Source organism: Balaenoptera ricei, chromosome 16, assembly GCF_028023285.1.
Source record: "Balaenoptera ricei isolate mBalRic1 chromosome 16, mBalRic1.hap2, whole genome shotgun sequence".
NCBI lineage: Eukaryota > Metazoa > Chordata > Mammalia > Artiodactyla > Balaenopteridae > Balaenoptera > Balaenoptera ricei.
In genome coordinates, this window is record NC_082654.1 from 121,176,311 (window position 1) to 121,195,625 (window position 19,315).

The 19,315-nt window shown below is 38.6% G+C and overlaps 2 protein-coding genes across 9 annotated transcripts in view; one reads left to right on the top strand and one right to left on the bottom strand.

Annotated features, from left to right (window-relative positions):
* JMJD1C (jumonji domain containing 1C) overlaps positions 1–5,760 on the bottom strand; it is a 316,251-nt gene extending 310,491 nt beyond the window's left edge. Inside the window, exon 1 of the mRNA XM_059899599.1 lies at positions 5,656–5,760. The gene's annotated coding sequence lies outside the window, so the exon portion shown is untranslated. The remainder of the gene's footprint in view (positions 1–5,655) is intronic.
* Positions 5,325–19,315, top strand: part of REEP3 (receptor accessory protein 3) — a 151,526-nt gene continuing 137,535 nt past the window's right edge. For 6 of the 8 annotated variants that reach the window (XM_059899601.1, XM_059899603.1, XM_059899602.1 and 3 more), the window contains exon 1: positions 5,325–5,492. In XM_059899601.1, coding sequence (XP_059755584.1) covers positions 5,461–5,492 — 32 coding nt within the window. In that variant the 5' untranslated portion in view covers positions 5,325–5,460. The remainder of the gene's footprint in view (positions 5,493–19,315) is intronic. The other 2 variants (XM_059899606.1, XM_059899607.1) reach the window with 2 other exon arrangements.

Sequence of the window (19,315 nt, forward strand, 5' to 3'; positions counted from 1 at the left end):
CCTTTCCATTATTATCATGATTTTATTACCTTCACATGTTTTCTTTTTATACTTTCATGGTACTTTTAATTTTTACATTTACAGTTCTTATCCATCAAGAACTACTTTTTCTTCAGATTTTATTAAATGGCTAGCTGGCTGTCATAAAATCATTTACTAAATAAATCCATCATGTCCCAACTGATGTAATAGTCTAACTTTATCTTAGACTAAATACCTATATACAATTGGGTCTCTTTCTAGACTTTACTCTTGGCCAAAAAACAAAACAAAACAAAACCTGGCAACAGAGATACACCTCTAAAGGAACTGGATAGCTGGAGACAGGTGATAAAAGAAGACTAACAGACTAACTTCATTGTTCACCCTTTTGAATTTTATTCCGGGTGCTTTCAACTACCACTCAAAAACATCAACAAAAATTGTTTAAAGTTCTGCTTACTAGACATAACAGAATTATCAAATATTTCAGCTCTCTGTAAATGACATCATAACAACCCCCATATGCACCTGAACAATACCCAAAATCATAGATCTACCTTGATTTCAAAACCGGGAACTATGATTTAAATGAATAGTAAAAGTGCCTCAAATATGTCTAAATCCTTAATCATTGTAAGCAAAGCTGCTACCTCAAATGTATAAGAACCTCAGATGTGTTCCCTAGATCCAGCCATCACAGACATATTTTGCCTTCTTCATGGAATGTTAGCTAGTAACTATCAAATACTTAATTCACAATCTAATCTTTCACCTAGGGGCAGGACAGGAATAAAGACCCAGGCGTAGAGAATGGACTTGAGGACACGGGGAGGGGGAAGGGTAGGCTGGGACAAAGTGAGAGAGTGGCATGGACTTACATATACTACCAAATGTAAAATAGATAGCTAGTGGGAAGCAGCCGCATAGCACAGGGAGATCAGCTCGGTGCTTTGTGACCACCTAGGGGGTGAGATAGGGAGGGTGGGAGGGAGACGCAAGAGGGAGGAGATATGGGGATATATGTATATGTATAGCTGATTCACTTTGTTATACAGCAGAAACTGACACACCATTGTAAAGCAATTATACTCCAACAAAGATTTTAAAAAAAAAAAAGAATCTAATCTTTCTATTCTAACGCAATCCAATTACTTTATTTTCAATATTATTTCTTTATAATTTGATTTCAATGTCAGCTGCCAAATTTGACCTCTGTTGTAACCATAATGCCATAAAGCAAACTCGCTAAGACAAAAAACATTCATCTGGCAGCAGATGGAAAAACAACAGGTTTTGTCTTTTAAGTCATTCTCTTTAAGATCCTCTCCCTCACACTATTTTCTAAACAACTATGAAAGGTAGGCTCATTTAGTCATTTTAGCCTTTCTGTAAATAAAAATATTTTCAAGCACTTGAAATACTCCTCCAACAGAAGTGTGAAGGTGACCTAGTATTTAGTTTCAATAGCATACTCATTAATTATATAGATTAGATACTATCTCTGTACCCTGTAACTCTCTCACTATCTGCCCTCCTAGATACTTTCCCACTCTCTTTTTTTTTCCTAATAAATAAACTCCTTTAACATGTAGAAGACACATATTCCACATATTTCCCAGGAACTCTAAGTGAAAACGCAGAAGAGAAACCAATTCTTTTTAACAGTCTAATTACCCTTAGTTTTTAAAACCCCTTGCATTTGATCATCATAACATTATCATCCCCATTTAACAGGAAACAGATCGGCCTGCCACACATCGCATTACTGGCAATTAAAATAGGTCTCCTGATGTCCTTTGCCCTAAATATGCTGCATCCCACCATGATTAAACTCAATACCCAAAGAAAACTCTTTGTAGAATACAATGAAGGAAGTACTCAAATGAATGCTAGTAATATATGTTTTTTAAAAATCAATAAGTTTAGTATTTAAAGAAACAATTTTCCATCTTGTAAACAAGAAATGATCTCAAGTACGCCAAAAGAGACACTTTAAAAGGCAGCAGGTAATGTATTTCCTTTTTTCCCACTGTCTCCAGAGCCTTGTCTTATACCATGAAGCACTTACCTAATGGCCACCTACTACTAAATCTCAACTATACACCCACTACTAAAATCTGGGTACTTCCCATGTGAGACTTCTCCTCAGATGAAATTACTCTTTGTTTAGGCTAAGAGGTCTCAACCATATCAGGCTTGATGTCCCCCTTTCATAAAATATTTTTCATCTTCTGCTTTATCACCCTGAAATGAAATTTAAAACAATCTCCCTACAGACTTCAAACAAACCCATGTATCCTAAATAAAATATGAATGGAAAAGCGAAATGAAAATCATTTAAAATAAGATAATGTGTATTTCAATATATTAATCTTGAAACAAAACTGAACTAGAAGACATACAAGAGTAGCTAACCATGACAGCTATGAATGCAAAGTAGTTTGTGATGCAATTTTCCAAAACTGTAAACAACTCTTGATTAAGTTGTGAACAAAACAAATGTTTCTTTCGCACAACAGTTGCACGGAAACAGACACTGGAAAATTCAGTCTCAGTTAAAACCATGGTTTATATGTGAAATGGAGGTTCCAGGTTCATATAATTACACGTATTATACAAATGTCAGGCAGGATATTCCTAAACCTTGCAGGACATGGGAACATTCTTTGTCCAGGACAGCCCATGCATTTACAAAGAGCATATATATATATAGCATCCCTGGCCCCCACCCATCAAATGCTAGTGGTTAGCCCCAATCACTCCAACAACCCCCCAAAAATGCCTCCCAACTTCCCCCTAGAGGGAACCCCCATCTGGACCCACTGCCTTAAACACAATTCAACTATCACAGTATAAAGTAAAGAGCACTTGGGAAGCATGGATTAGAGTTCCAGTTCTATCACCTATGCGTTATTTGGTCACGCAGTGAGCTCTCTAAACCTCAGTTTCCAGTGTACAAAACGGGAATAAACACTACCTAGGCTCTGAGTTGTAAAAGGTTGACTCCACAAATTGTCTGTAGCACAGGGTAGGTGGTTTCCAACACTTGGCATATTGAGATGTGAAGAAGGGGGCTGTTGCAGATTGAGAGCAGCAAAAAGTGACATGAATGTGGAGGAGGTTGAAGATATAACAAGCATACAGGATGAAATTTAACACACAGCAGCCTACAGACATTTCAGAGAGCAGTTAGCAGTCCTATATATCTCAACAACCCCGAAAGCATTAGTGTATTACGATGCAGTGAAATAATATTCAGAATGATGACCCCCCAAAATAAGAAGGCAAGAAAGACATCTTTAAGAGACTTCCACTGTTCAAGGCTGAAATTTCATAAAGTTTTCATACTTAAGAGAGTGACTGTACTAAAAGACATTATTCGAACTTTTACTGGGCAATTACCCTATTCTAGACACTAGGAAAACACAAATAACTAATATACCATACCTGTCCTTAAACATTTTACTAATCAGTAGATTAGGCATAGGTAAAACATAACCATTATATAAAGCAGAATGACACAGGTATTAAATAGATATTCAAGCAATAAATTATGAGGGCCTAGAGAAAATTATGAATAACTATGAAAATCAAGGACATCTTCATGGCAGAGCACACTGAAAAAGACTCTGACAGGTAGAGAATGGGGCACAAATCACTCAAGAAAAATTGAAGTACAGGCATAGGCACTGAGGATGAAAATACAGCTTGGTTCAGAGAAAAACGGTAGGGAAAGGGTACTTTAGAGGCTGGGAGGGCAGTAAAAATTAAGGCTGTAAAAAACATTTCAGGACCTGTTCATGGAGGAATCTGAATGCCATACAAGTAACTTTGAGTTTTACTGGGCAAGAGAATTTTCCAGAAAACTGGTGTTTATGTGGCATACGTGATCCCCAAATAATGTTGAATAATGGCCAAAAATAAGATTCCGAACAAATGCAAATTTTCATTAGTGAGATCCCTGAAATTAAAATATACTTTCTAAATATGGGTAAATAAGCAAAAAGAACCTATCCCAAGAGTAGAAAGCAGTTTCTGATTTCATTCCTTAAATAATGAAAATATTATTAAATGTATTGAATCTGGGACCTTAAAAGAATTCAAGATAATCTTATATTTGCTTTTGATTTTCTCCCAAGCAAGTAGTAGAACGTTCTAAACATGTATTTAGCATGCTTTATGTCACCCCTGGAAGGCAAGAGGTAAACTGTAGTATTATCAGCCTCTTTTTACTATGGGGAAACTGAGGAACAAAAAGAATAAATTACAGTATGGTCACAAAATAAGCTGTTATATTTCCTGGGGCTTTCAACTTTTAATTAAAGGCTTGAAGTGCCCATTTCATCCTTTATTCTTCGTACCATCTGAACACTAGAATTATCTTTTATTATCGTCTTAACAGAAAAAAAAAAAAAGATGAGAATTAAACTTTAAGATCACTTTCTCGACTTGGTACTGCCACCAAAAAAAATTAGAGTTTAAATTCTGTCTCCTGAAATTATGATAACTGAAAGAGCTGTAAGGTGTAAGCAGTAATCCAACCTCCCCAAAAATAGACAGCTGTAAATAGCATGACAGGTCAGGAATCCTAGGCCCAACTTTTACTTTGAATATCTAGCAGGTCAGAGGTGTGTTTGTAAAACAGGCTTTGCAGATGTTGTGATGGAAAGTTGCCTTAAGAGGCCCAGAACAGTGGTATCTATACACCCACTACTGCAAACTTGAAATCCAACGCTTTCCTCCTTCTGCCCCTCCCTGCACTGCACCAGTCACCAGAAGACTCCTGGTACACACAGGCCTGTGCAAAGATCCTCCCGACGTTTGCCTTAAAATGCGGTACTTTGAGGACGTCCAGGGCCTCAGTGAACAGTGAGAACACCGGATGTGGCTAAACACATCTCAAAATCTCTCCTCTCCAGAATCTAGGGCCTAGTCTAGAGGGTTCTATCGGACACAGAGTTCCTGCTACTATTTTGCTTTTCACACAGGCACTGACAACCCCTATCCACACGTCCCCTTCCTCAGCCTCCGCCTCCCCCCCCACGCCCCCCCCCCCCCCACGCCAGGTGGACTGCCCAGGGACAGAAAGAGCAGGAAGAGGGAAGTGAGAGCCCAGATATCCGCGCCACAACGCCATCCGGCGCGGGCCGGGGTACCGCCAGCCCAGCCCCCGGAGCCCAGCAACCCAGACCTGGCCTCGGCCAACGCGCCGCCGCCGCCGCCGCCGCCTATCAGCGGAGCGCAGGGGCGGGGCTGGCTGGCTCGGCGGCGGCTCCGCCGGCGGGCGGGGACGGGCGGGGGACCGACCGCAGCGCAGCTCGGGCCGCCGCGCGCAGACACGGGGCCCAGCTCCCGAGGGCGCCAGCGCGGCCCCGGGGAGCGCGAGGAGCCGGCGAGCGCGCGGCCTGCCGTTGGCGGCCTGGTCCGCCACGCTCGGCGCCCACCCGCCCCCGAGGTGGGGTCCAAGCCTCCGGGAAGATGGTGTCCTGGATCATCTCCAGAGCCGTGGTGTAAGTGCCGCTCACGGCGCCCCCGAACCCCCAACGCGAGGCCCGGGGGAAGGGTGGGGGGGGGGCTAGGAGCCAGGAGGAGAAGGCAAGGCCGGGGCCTGGGCGGGGTGGGCTGGCCCGGCCTCGGGCCTGCCCGGGGTCTGGGAGCCCTCGGCCTCCTCACCCTAGTCCACGTCGCTGCGGGGCTCCCTGCGTCGGCCGAGGGCCCGGCGGCTGCGGCGCGGCCGGGCTGCGTGCAGCTCGTCTGCCCTGCTCCCCGGCGCTGGGTGGGCAGGCGCGCAGGGCAGGCGGCGCGCGCTCCCCGCTCCCGCTCCCCGCGCTGCGCGGCACCGCCCTGCGGGCCCGGGAGCGGCGCGCCTGGCGGCGGCGCCCTGCGCAAGCTCCTCAGAAACTGAGCGCGGGAGGCTCCGCGATCCTCCTGAGGATGCAGTGGCAGCGCCGAGCCTTTGTATCGTGCGTTGCGGGTCTCCCAGGGCGGCTGATCACGTGTGGTAGGAGGAGAGATTTGTCTAAAAATCGAGACCGCTCCCAGCTCAGATCCCTGGGAAGGGTCTCAGGTGACCCGAGGTTTACAGCTTATCGAGAAAGGAGCTCATTATTGAATGGTGACGCTCGCCTGTTCGTCCAGATCCCAGAATTTGGCGCTATCTTAGTGGAAATATTTGCAAAGGGATTGAGAGGCTGCAGGTGCCTGTTGCCTTTTTTCAAATTATCGGTTCATTGTGTTTTTACCAACAAGTGCTACAGGCCCGTAAGAAAAAAATTAGTTGAGTTGTTGTGTTTACTCTGTAAAGGTATTTGTTGGGCTACAATTTAATTTCCTCCCATCCTCCCTGACTTAACCCCCTCCTCGAAAACAAAAGTCACGAAGTAAACAATGACGTAGTTACAGCCAGGGGCCCGTGGATTCATTAATCATGATCTCTGTAGGAGTAGTATTATCTCTGTACCTTTATGAAATGTTTTTATGAGGTGGTAGGCTTCTCTGATTAGCTTTATAATGTGGGAAAAGTAACATTACCAGATTTTTAATTTATTTCTCAACGGGGAAAAAGAACTAATTTTTCTGGGTTTTTGGTTTTTTTGGTTTTTTTGGAGAGTGAATTAATCGCCTAGTAGCCCCGTTTAACCTGATTTACAGTAGTATTCAAAATGTGTCATTTGATTGTCTTAATCAGTTTTTTCTTCCTCGGTATAGTTTTTAGCTTTAAAGCTTCAGAGTGTCCCGTGTTCATCTGTACAAAACTAAAACTCAAGAAATGAAAGCATAGCAAAGATATCTTAAGATTTTTTTATTTTTTAGCCTTTTGGGGCCTTCTTTGAGTCTACAGTTTCATCACACAGACATACGGTTCCCGACCTAGAAGATGTCTATCAATTGTTGTGTCAGCACCTAGGAAAGAAATCAAGTATCCCATGAAGACTTTTTTTTTTTTTTTAATTCTCTGGGTTCCTTTAACCAGTTTTTTAACTGACAGAAAATTGTGAAGCACTTTTAGTTTTCATTACTCAAAATCAGATTTTTGTTTTTGATCATTAACTATGAGTATGAGTGTCTTTTCTAGGTGCTATCTAGAACACAAAGGTTATTAACACATAACTGATCTTAATGGAACTGCCAGTTGGAATACACTGATACCTGCAGTACAGGTCAAGTCTTCTAAGAGTTACACCCAGAGCAATAGAGTTTAGACAAGGAAGGGAATATATCTGGTTGGAGAATCAGAGAAAGCAAGGGAGATACATTTGAGATGGGCCTTAAAGGACAGACCGAAATTCGACAGCCAGAGATGAAAAAGGAGAGGATTCCAGATAAAGGGATCACTGTGAGCCAAAGAACAGAGGAGGGAAAGCCCAGATTAGTTACCTAGGGCTAAAGAGACTGAGGAGAGAGAAAGCTGGAAAGGTAGGCTGGGGCCTGTTTTCAAGGAATTTCATGAAGAATTGATAGCTATTATTAGGCAGCAATGGCCTTGCTTTAGAAGATTCTCTCCCTGTGTGAGATGGTTGTGAATGGAGAGACTCTGAAGATGGGGAGACCACTTAAGGGGTTCCCTAACTGGAGAGAGAGTATTAAAGCCCACAATGCTAGAACCTACAGAATTGAAAGTGTGAGGCAAAGGAAAGGGAGCAAAATAATGAGGGAAAAAAGGTCATGGGAATGTATTTATCAAGTGTCTGGAAATGTATTTCATGAGCCCTTGAACAATTAGCATATTAAAAAAGCGCACTTGTCAGGGAATATAAGCATCATTATATTTTGCCCCTACTCTCTAAGCACTGAATGTTTTCTACTCCCTTGATCACACATAACAGCACAAAGGATCAACCCCCAGGGTTTACACAAACTTGGAAACCTTCTTCACACCAGCAGATAGATTTACTACATTCTTTCTAATCTACTGGAACAGCCAGCTAGTCCTGAGCCTGAAGAAAGATCAGACAGTTCTCTCAACATGAACGTCTGGTGGCACGTGCAAGGAACATAAGGACCCTCTTTAACCAGAGCTCCCTGTGTGCATGAGCACTTTCTCCCCAAGCCCTGTGGCAGACCATTTCTGGGAAGAGCAGTGACTTGGTTATCAGACCTGGATGCCAGTTAATAGTTGCATGGTCCTGGGCAACATACTAAACCTGAGCTTCATTGTTCTTGTCTTAAAATGGTTATAGTATTTACCTCCTTAAAACTGTTGTAAAGATTAAATTAGTTTAACTAAAACACACCAAATGTGGTGCCTGGCATTTGTTGTGCACTTAATACGTAATATGTACATAGATTTTTTTTTTAACGAGGGAGAGGAGTAAGATGGTATAGCAAGAAGTATCACTGGACTATGATTCTCATTATTGTTATCATTGGGAACCTGGAACTTAGAACTAGCTTTGGTTGTATTAACCAGCTGAATGACCTTGAGTCAACCTGTCACTGATAGTAGACCTCCGTTTCTTACTCTGTAGAGGTAGAGGGATCTGGTAATCTCAAATCTTTTTAAGATTTTTTTGACGTAGGCGATTTTTAAAGTTTTTATTGAATTTGTTACAATATTGCTTATGTTTTATGTTTTGGTTTTTTGGCTGCGATCGAACCCGCATCCCTGCATTGGAAGGCCAAGTCTTAACCACTGGACTGCCAGTGAAGACCCTCCAAACTCTTTTGTACAGCTGTAGCATTCTGTGATGCTATGAGAGGATTTTCATTTTTTTTCCAGTCTGTTTAAAATCAACTTACCTTAATTTTACAGGCAAAATGGAAAGGTTAGTTAGCAATTATTAAGGGATAGTAATCTGAGACTACCAAATGATATTATATGTGATACAATATGTGATACCCATAACCTTACCTTTTAAAACATGATTCTTAGAGGTGGAGGGAAACCCCATTTTTCTACCTTTTCTTAATTTGTGTATACAACATAGATCGTGGTGAAGATCAGGACTAAAGACTGATTGCCTGAATTCAAATATCAGCTCTGCCATTTAGTATTGGCTGTAGCCTACCCCATAAGATTAAATGTGCTCGCATACAATAATGTCCATTCTCAATCATCAGGTAGATGGTAAGTATTCAGTAACTGTTAGTAGTTGTTACTAGAACAAGGAAGCACGTATTTCGCTATAGTCCCAGCATACTGAATGTTTAAACTATTTTCAGTTTACATTTTTCTTTCTGTCTCTTTGTGTAGGTGACATACTTGTAATTAAAAGTATAGTAAAAAATTTTTAAATAATTAATTTATTTATTTTTGGCTGTGTTGGGTCTTCGTTTCTGTGCGAGGGTTTTCTCTAGTTGCGGCGAGCGGGGGCCACTCTTCATCGCGGTGCGCGGGCCTCTCACTGTCGCGGCCTCTCTTGTTGCAGAGCACAGGCTCCAGACGCGCAGGCTCAGTAGTTGTGGCTCACGGGCCTTGTTGCTCCGCGGCATGTGGGATCTTCCCAGACCAGGGCTCGAACCCGTGTCCCCTGCATCGGCAGGCAGATTCTCAACCACTGTGCCACCAGGGAAGCCCATAGTAAAATATTTTTTACACTGCTGTTGTTATATGGTAAGCATCTTCTACGTTGCTCTGAAATCTTATATCTTCTGTTTGATTAGGCCAGTATTCATAATTTTCATAGCCATTCTTCCATTTTTTAATTTTCCTTTTAGATCATTTCTAATATCATTATCATAGTTAATGCTACAATGTAATTTTAGTGCTGCAATGGACATCATTTATATATACTTTTTAGTATTTCCTTAGGATAAATATCCAAGAGGAGTATTTCTGAGTCAAAGGCTATAAATATTTTTATGACCATTGATACCAATTTCCAAATTGCTGTCCAGAAGGATATTAGTATTTTTCACTGCCACCAACAATGTATGAGTACTGTCTTTATGACAGTGTAGCCAGACTAGGAGGCTTTAATTTTTTTTATACTTTCCTAATGAATATAACAGATCTCACTGTTTTTTTTGCATTTTGTTTCTTATTTGCAAGGCTTAATATTTGTTCTAATATTTACTAATTATATCACATATTGTGCAAATGATCTTTATGCACTTTACCCATTTATCTCTTGGTTAGCTGATAATTTACTTGTTTGTCTGAGCTCCTTACATAATAAAGAAATTAGCCTTAAATCCTATCTGATGCAAGTATGTTTCTCAATCTCTCCGTCCTTCTCTTTAGATATTTTACTTTTACTTATATAGAGAGTTTATAGTTTAAATGCAGTTCACAGTTCAGCATGTTCATTTTTTACTTTGTGATTTCTTTTTCACTTCTAAATATGAAGTATTTACTCCAGATATTTGATTAGCACTACTTTGTCATATAGAATTAGATAAATTTGGAGAATTCCTTTTAAATTCCATAAATCTGCATTTCCCTTTTTACATCTTAAACACATTTTAATTTTCCTTTTACCATAATTTTATTATCTGGCAGTACTAGTAAAACCTCAGTCTTCTTTCTTTAATTGATCCTCTTCCATTATATTTAATGGGTATCTTTAGAGTCTAAATTAACATACCTAAAAAACCATACTCCAGCAGTTTTCCCCTTTCTTTCCAACTTCGTCTGTTTTCCCTCTCTGCTAGATCTTTCTTGTCAGCATGCAAACATGCTATTGTTGCTCCCATCTTAAAAAAAAAAAAAAAAAAACCTCTTTCAGCCTACTATACTTTTCATCTCATTTACCCATTTCTCTCCCTCTCTTTAAAGCAAAAATCTCCTCAAAAGATAGTCTATATACACTTTCTCCACTTTCTCTCCTTTGGGTCACTCGCGAACCCCTACCATTTAGGCTTTGCCACCAACCACTCCACTAAAATTACCCTTCCGTAGGTCAGCAGTGGCCTCCACATGGCCAAACTGGTCCTCATCTGACTTATCAGCAGCTTTTGATACAATTGCTCATTCTCTCCTTGTAGTACTTTCTTCACTTGGTTTCCCAGAAACCTTGCTTTTTTTGTTTTCTTCATAACTCATTGGCCACTCCCTGCCCAGTCTCCCTTGCCACACTCCTCCACATGCCCTGAATTACTAAAATTGATGTGTCCAGGGGCTTAGTTCTCAAACCTTTTTTCTCGTCTATCTACACGCCTATGAGGACTCTTGCTAATTTATATCTGCAACCCAGACCTCTGCTGAACTCATGATCATATACATTTTTAAATGCTTACTTAACTCTACTTGGAAACATCTAGAAGTCATCTTGAACTTAAGATATCCAAAACTGAACTCCTGAATTTCCTTTTTGATCTGACTGTGGCAGCCTGCCCCAGCTCAATTAATGACAACTCAGTCCTTCAGTAGTTCAAGCCAAAAACCTTGGCATCATCCTTGATTCTTCTTTTTCTCTTGTTCCCTGCCTTGAATACTACAGTAAATCTTGTTGACTCTACCTTCAAAATATACCCAGCATCCACCCAGTTCTCACCACCTTTACTTACATTACCTTAGTCCAAGCCAGCATCATCTCTGAAATGTATTGTTACAAAAGCAACCTGTTTCTACCCTTCGTGTATGTGTTGGTTAAGATTATGACAGGATTAATGAAAAAGATCTTGAGTAATTTTTAAATCCTTGGGAACTTGGAGTGCAGTCACAATTTACTAGTGATATTTTTCTTCCTTCATATGTGCTTTAAATATTTTTAAATGGTTGTAAAATCTCAATGATGGCTAAAATTGTTTCTTTCAATTACGTTAAGGTAGATTTTAACTTTATTTACCAGTTTTGATGAGCTCCATCATGTAAATGTTCATGAGTTGTGTCTAAGAATAGGATACTTACTGCTATTAGACCATGGGAAATAAGGAAAATAGGAGCAATGAATTTTTCAAGGAAATTGGACAAGTTAAAAATCTTAAACATGTAATTTGTTGTGAATGTCCTGAAAGAGGTCATTTTTGCTTCATTAAGACAGAAAACACATCCTAAACTATTGGGTCTTGTTTTCATTGCATAGGCCAGAACTTCCAACAAGATTCCTTTATTAGCCTTCATTTCAAAAACAATTTGCTTTTGTCCATTTTTTGTCACTGCTGCTATATTAGCTATTTCTTTTTGCACTAGATTTTTTAACCCTTTTAGGGTAGAGATTTTTATATTCTCTTCTTTCAGTATAGATTTAAATGTTTAAATAGTACATTACAATAATAATAGCATAAGTGGGTAACTTAAATGTCTTAAATAAATACGATATTACTGTTGTAGTCATCATATGGAAAAAGATGACTGCTGAGTCTCTGTTAGCAGAACATGAGCTTATTTCTATATCATTGGTTATGCATTTGCCCTAAACTACCCCTTTCATAGCATTTTTTGAAGTTAAATGAAAGGTTAAAGATAAAAATTATTGTTATAAGTGTCTTTATTTTTACAAAACTGTCCGTTAAGGGTTTAAGCGTATTTACCTCTATTACTGAAGTAAATTGACCAGCTTCAGTCATGTTGGAATTACAGAGACCACTATGACTAAAAATCTGGTGAGATGGCGTACTCACTAAGATACTGTGGACAGAGACAACAGTAGCAGTTGGAATGAAATTATTTAACCATGGCTAAAGATTATTTGAAGAGCAGACTAGCTAATGTTAGAATATTATACAGCTATTCATATCGATATTCAAAGTGTTTTTTATTTCCTTTGAAGATCCTTTAAATATGTCAGGGTTTCTTAACCTAGCACTATCGACATTTTGGACTGGATAATTCCTTCTTATGGGGGCTGTCCTGTGCCTTGTAGATGGTTTAGCAGCATCCCCGGCCTCTCTTCACAAGATGCCAGTAGCACCCGCACAGGTTTAAGAGCCAAAAGTGTCTCCAGGTGTTGCCAGGCTCTCTTGGTGTGGTCCTCTACCAGATACAGTCTGCTCAGCATCCCCATCTGAAAATGGCTTTGTTGTTGACTCTTTGCTGCTTCCATGGGAGAAATTATAGGCCATAATAATATATGGAAATTCATAAACATCTTAGGATCTCGCTTAAGAATTTTCTGTATAAAATACTGTTGCTGATCAATCTGTCATAATTTTTTATTACTTATTTCAGAATTAATTTCTATTTCAGTATTTATAGAGAATTTCCCCACACTGATGAAAATCGCTGTTACAGTACACTTTGAAAATAATTTTTATAATCACATATTCTGCATATCACTCTTATAGTCCTTCTTTTCTAAATTTATGAATGAAACGTGGTTTACAAGTTACAGTTTTCCTGGTCCTAGATTAGGATTTGAATGCAGAGCCAAAGGTTACAAGTATGTTGCTTTCTTTACTATTAACAGTGTCATCAACTCTGCAAAAGCAGAGCTACCAAAGAAAAATTGTGAAAACGAAAGTCATAGGAAAAATCTGTACATAATAGACTTGTACTGGCCAGAAATTCAGAGTATAATTTCAGAATGTATTCAAATATATCATTGCTGAGAGCATTAATATTTTCAATAATGATATGTCCATTTTAGGAAGGAATTATTCTCACCCATAAATAAAACCAAGCAGTTTGGCTGTGGAAAATTTCCTTAACCTTTTGTCATGTCACATTTCTGAGTAATGTATTAGTTTTCTAGGGTTGCTACAACAAAGTACCACCAACTGGATAGCTTAAACAAAAGAAAAGTATTGTGTCAACAGGGTTCTTCCGTCTGCAGTCTGTGAGGGAGAACCTGTTGCATGTCTCTCTCCTAGTCTGGTGTTTTTTTGGCCTTCTTTGCATTCCTTGGCTTGTAAATCATCACCCTGATCTCTGCTTTCATCTTCACCTGGCATTCTCCCTTTGTGCCTGTCTCTGTGTCCAAATTTCCCATTTTTATAAGGATACAAGTCATACTGATTAGAGCTCACCCTAATTACCTCATTTTAACTAGATTACCTCTGTAAAGACCCAATCTCCAAATAAGGTCACCATATCTTTTTTAGGGGGACACAACAATCTCTTTTATATATCTTGAGGAAAACTAGTGTATGGCAAGGAATAATTTGAGGGATTGGATTAGAAAAATAGGGAAAAAAACTAACAAAACAGCTGTCTTAATATAATTTGAGTTGTCATATGGGAGAAGGAATACTGATTTTTCTATCTTAACTGTGAAATGCAAGGCTAGAGCAATAAGTAGATGTCATAGCAAAGACAATTTTATTCAGTGTTAGGGAAAACTTTCTAACACCTGAAGTTGTTCAACATTGAGACTGACAGTCCCATGTGTGCAGTGTGCTCTCCGTTACTGGAGGCATGAAAGGGAGAGTAGAAAGCTAGTTAAAGATCTTGATTATATTACTTGTATGCTTCCTATGGAGAATCGTAGATGAAGTACTCTGAAGCATTTTGTGTTTAATAAAACTACTTAGATATTTACATGAATACATTAACCTTGTATTACAACAATATCAAGAATAATTAATAAACAGCATTGTTTGGCATTAAAAAAACAGTGTGATTATGTACAGCACTGAATAAATTATATGCTAAAGCTTCTACTAATGTGACACTCTTTCATTGTCAAAGTGTGATCAATCTTAATGGCTCCCAAAATTTGGGATGCGCTTTCACCAAAACTGTGAAGTGGATAAACTGACTTTATTCTATGAAGACACCATCACACTGATACCAAAACCAAAAATACCACCAAAAAAGAAAATTACAGGCCAATATCCTTGATGAATATAGATTCAGAAATCCTCAAGAAAATATTAGCAAACTGAATCCGATAACACATAAAAAAGAATACATACCATGACCAAGTGGGATTCATCCCAAGTTCACAAGGATGGTTCAACATACGCAAATCAATCAATGTAATGTACCACATTAACAAAAGAAAAGTCAAAAACCACATGATCATCTCAATAGATGCAGAAAAAGCACTTGACAAAATTCAGCATCCATTCATGATAAAAACTCTTACCAAAGTGGGTATAAGAGAGAACATATCTCAACGTAATAAAAGCCATTTATGACAAACCCACAGCCAGTATAATACTCAATGGTGGGCTTCCCCGGTGGCGCGGTGGTTGAGAATCCACCTGCCAATGCAGGGGACACAGGTTCGATCCCTGGTCCGGGAAGATCCCACATGCCGCGGAGCAACTAAGCTCGTGTGCCACAACTACTGAGCCTGTGCTCTAGAGCCCGTGAGCCACAACTACTGAGCCCACGTGCCGCAACTACTGAAGCCCGCGCGCCTAGAGCCCGTGCTCCACAACGAGAGAAGCCACTGCAATGAGAAGCCCGCGCACCGCGACGAAGAGTAGCCCCCGCTCGCCGCAACTAGAGAAAGCCCGCACGCAGCAACGAAGACCCAACACAGCCAAAAATAAATAAATAAATTAAATTAATTTATTTAAAAAAAAATACTCAATGGTGAGAAGCTGAAAGCCTTCCCACTAAAATCTGGAACAAGATAAGGATGCCCACTCTCGCCACTTCTATTCAACATAGTGTTGGAAGTCCTAGCCACAGCAGTCAGACTAGAAAAGCAAATAAAAGGGATTTCCCTGGTGGTCCAGTGGTTAAGGCTCCATGCTGCCAATGCAGGGGGCCCAGGTTCCATCCCTGGTCAGGGAACTAGATCCTGCGTGCCGCAACTAAGACCCGGTGCAGCCAAATAAATAATTTTTTTTTTTTAATTGGAAGGGAAGAGGTAAAATTGTCACTATATGCAGATGACATGATACTATATATAGAAAACTCTAAGGACTCCACACAAAAACTACTAAATCTAATAAATGAATTCAGCAAAGTAGTAGGATACAAGATTAACATTCAGAAATCGGTTGCGTTTTGTTTTACTAACAATGAAATGTCAGAAAGGGAATGTAAAAAAACAGTACCTTTTAAAATCGCACCAAAAAAAAAAAAATACCTAGGAATAAAACCTGACCAAGGAGGTGAAAGATTTACACGCTGAGAACTATAAAACATTAAAAATGGATCAACTGATTATTTTTCTTTAACATTTGAGAGTCCCTCAAGAACAACGAGCAGTAGATATCCATGAGTGCTGACTTAAAGAATATGGGAATAGAAGAGAACAAACTTAGTGATATTTGCCTGATGGGTGTCATTACGGCCATGATCAGTTCTTCACTGCTTTGTGCCTGTGTTTTCTATGGGAACACTGACCAATCTCACTATTGCTGAACAAACTTCCCAGTTGTTCATTTGATGTTTGTTTATTTGCATTATATTTTTTAATCATTAATTTTTATCAACCTTAGTTTCTATTTCTGATTTTCTGAAATATGGGGCCTTTCACTTTTCACTTTGTAAACCTAGGCTAATTTTGCCAATATAAATGATAATGGTTTTAAGGTGTTTAATGGATCATGAATGTATAGGACAAAGTGTTCTCTAAAGATATGCCTCTCGGTCCATATAAACATAGACTTGCTAGTGTATAAATCTTAAACAATCTAAAAATATTAAAGTGTTAAATAAAACTATATGAGAAACGTGGTCTGAAAGCTTTGTGTAAAGATATTGTGAAAGGATATCTGGTCTTCTCCTTGCGAAGTAAAAGTTTCAAATATGCAAGTTAGAAATAAACTTTCCCCCCCCACACAAAGTTTATGCATTGTTATTATGATTAAATATTTTTTAGGAACTTCTAAACTCTACATCTTGTTTTGTTTTATATGGTAAATAAATGTGATGCAAATACTACTTTATTTCAATCGGTCTTTTCTAAGTTTAAGAAATTAACTGTACTGTCCATGGGTAGGGGATTAAGAGATACAAACTATGTATAAAATAAGTAAACTGCAAGGATATATTGTACAACAGAGAATATAGCCAATATTTTATAATTGTGAATGTGGGTATAACCTTTGAAAACCGTAAATCACTGTGTTGTACACCTGAATCTTACATAATATTATCCATCAACTTTACCTCAAAAATAAATAAATAAATTTTTTAAAAGAAATTAAACGTACTGTCTTCCAGTAACTCTGTACCCAATTACCTTAAATGTTTGCTGGTGACAAATTCTTGTAGTGCTTTAACTAAAATAACTCACCTAAAAGTAAGATGAGTTCAACATAGCTGGTAAACCATTTTAAGAGTAACAGTTATAATAAAAAGAGACCTTGATTACCTTGAATGACTGAGAAGTATAAAGGAAATGCTGAAAATCATATAACCTATAAGCTAAAAATGGCACTGCCTATCTAAATATGTGATGAGAGGAGGAACTGCACGAGGAAGGAAAGCGTTCAGTTTCTTCCTTTGAAGAATTCAGTTTTGGTCCCCCACTTCAAAGTATGTCATCACTGGCTCTTTTCCTCTCTTTTATGCTTTCCTCACCTTTTTGTCTAGTTTTACTCTTTTTCCCTTCACTCTCAGTAAAGGTGAGGAGAGAATGGAATGGTCTCTGTCATGTGCAGAGATACAGTAATTTAAAAGGGTATAAATATAATCTATAGTCTCCACACCAACAGAGAAAAAAAGAGGCTAAAGGGATATAAAAGACCAAAATAAAGGGGACAAGGTGTGGGAGACATATGGACCAAAAAAGATAGTAGAAATGGGTTCAAAAATATCAATAGAGACAATAAATGTAAATAGATTACATTTTTCTGTTAAAAGACAGACTGTAACACTGGGAAAAAACCTATAAAGTTATAAAATGTGATTGAAAGATAAAAGATCTATATAAATGGATAGCTCATATTAATGGATCAATATTAGTTGATGATTATCAGTTCTTCCCAAATAAATCTATGAATTCTCTGGAATTCCAACAGGATTTTTTTGTTTTTGTTTCATGAAACTTGATAGACTATAGTTCATAGGAAAGAACAAAAGCTCAGGAATCAATAAGATAGCAGCAAAGAACAGGGAAGGAAAACTTCTCCTGTTATATATCAAGATTAATTATAATGTTGTAGTGATTGAGACAGTGTAGTACTGTATTGGTGCAGTGCTTGACAATAGACTTAAGGAAACACAATCAAGAATCCAGAAACTAAATGAGGCATATAAGGAAATCTGATATGACAGAAGTAGTATTCAAAATCAGTGGGCAGGGATGGATAATTAAATAGTGTTGTGACAACTTGGTTACCTCTCAGAAAAAAGAATGAGACTACAGCCTTACTTCACAGCAAACTCAAAAATAAATTATCAGTGGATTACCTGCCCAAATGTGAAAACTGTAACATTTATAATATAACAGTATAGGTACTGCTGTTATCCCCACTTTGCCAATGAGAAATGCAAGGGTTAAAGATATGAAATAACTTGCCCAAGGTGGTAACATACTAAGTGGCAGAGCTAAGTGGCAGGTTGGTTCTAGAACCAGACCTTAACCAATGTGCTATACCACCTCCCTGTGTTATAATTTACACCTGTTATTTTATTAATTTTAAATCAGCATTTTTGGGATAGAATTTACATATAATAATTTCAGTGAGTTTTGTCAAATAGTACACTCAGGTATCACCACCCCTATCGAGTTTCATTTTACATTCTCAACAATGGTAATTGATTTTCACTACATTGGCAATAAATTTGTCTGCCAATCTATGTTAAAAAGAAATATCTAATTATATTAAATATCCTTTTCAGGATATAGAATTATTAAAACTCCATTTAGAAACTCATACTGCTATTTTCTCAATTCCTCAGTAGCTCGAGGGCAGGGAAGGAAGGTATGATGGAATAAGCCAGTACTAGAATTGTGGCCCAATGAGGGCAAAAATTGCACAGTTTCGTAACATATGTAACTAACAAAGTATGATAGAAGGTGTAAGAATTCTTTAAAATCAATAAGAAAATATTCAGTCTAAAAGAAGAATGTACAAATGAACCAGTGGCAACTAGACATGGAAAAAGATGCACAAAACTCATTAGTTTTCAGGAAAATGTAAATTAAGACCACATTGAAATTCCATTTCACACCTTCTAGCTTGCAAAAATTAAGAAGTCTGAAAATACCAAGTGTTGGCAAGGATGGGTAGAACAACAGGATCCTTTTTTGCAATGCCAGTCAGAGTAAGATGCTGTAGCTGCTTTGGAAAACAATTTGGCCCTAACTCATAGTGTTAATCATTCACGTAACCTATAACCCAGCAATTCCACAACTAGGAAGAAGTTGGCACGTGCACCAGGAGACATTTGCAAGGATATTTATAGGAAAGTCTTAAAGCAAAAATATACCAAGAATACTAATTTACACGGACAAGAGAATGGGTGAAAAAATGCTGGTCTGTTTACATAATGGAATATTACACAGCAGTAAAACTGAATGAGATACCACTTACAAGCATCAGTATGGATGACTATTAGGGAAATTAAAGTGTGTTTTTTGAAAAAAAAAAAAAAAAAACA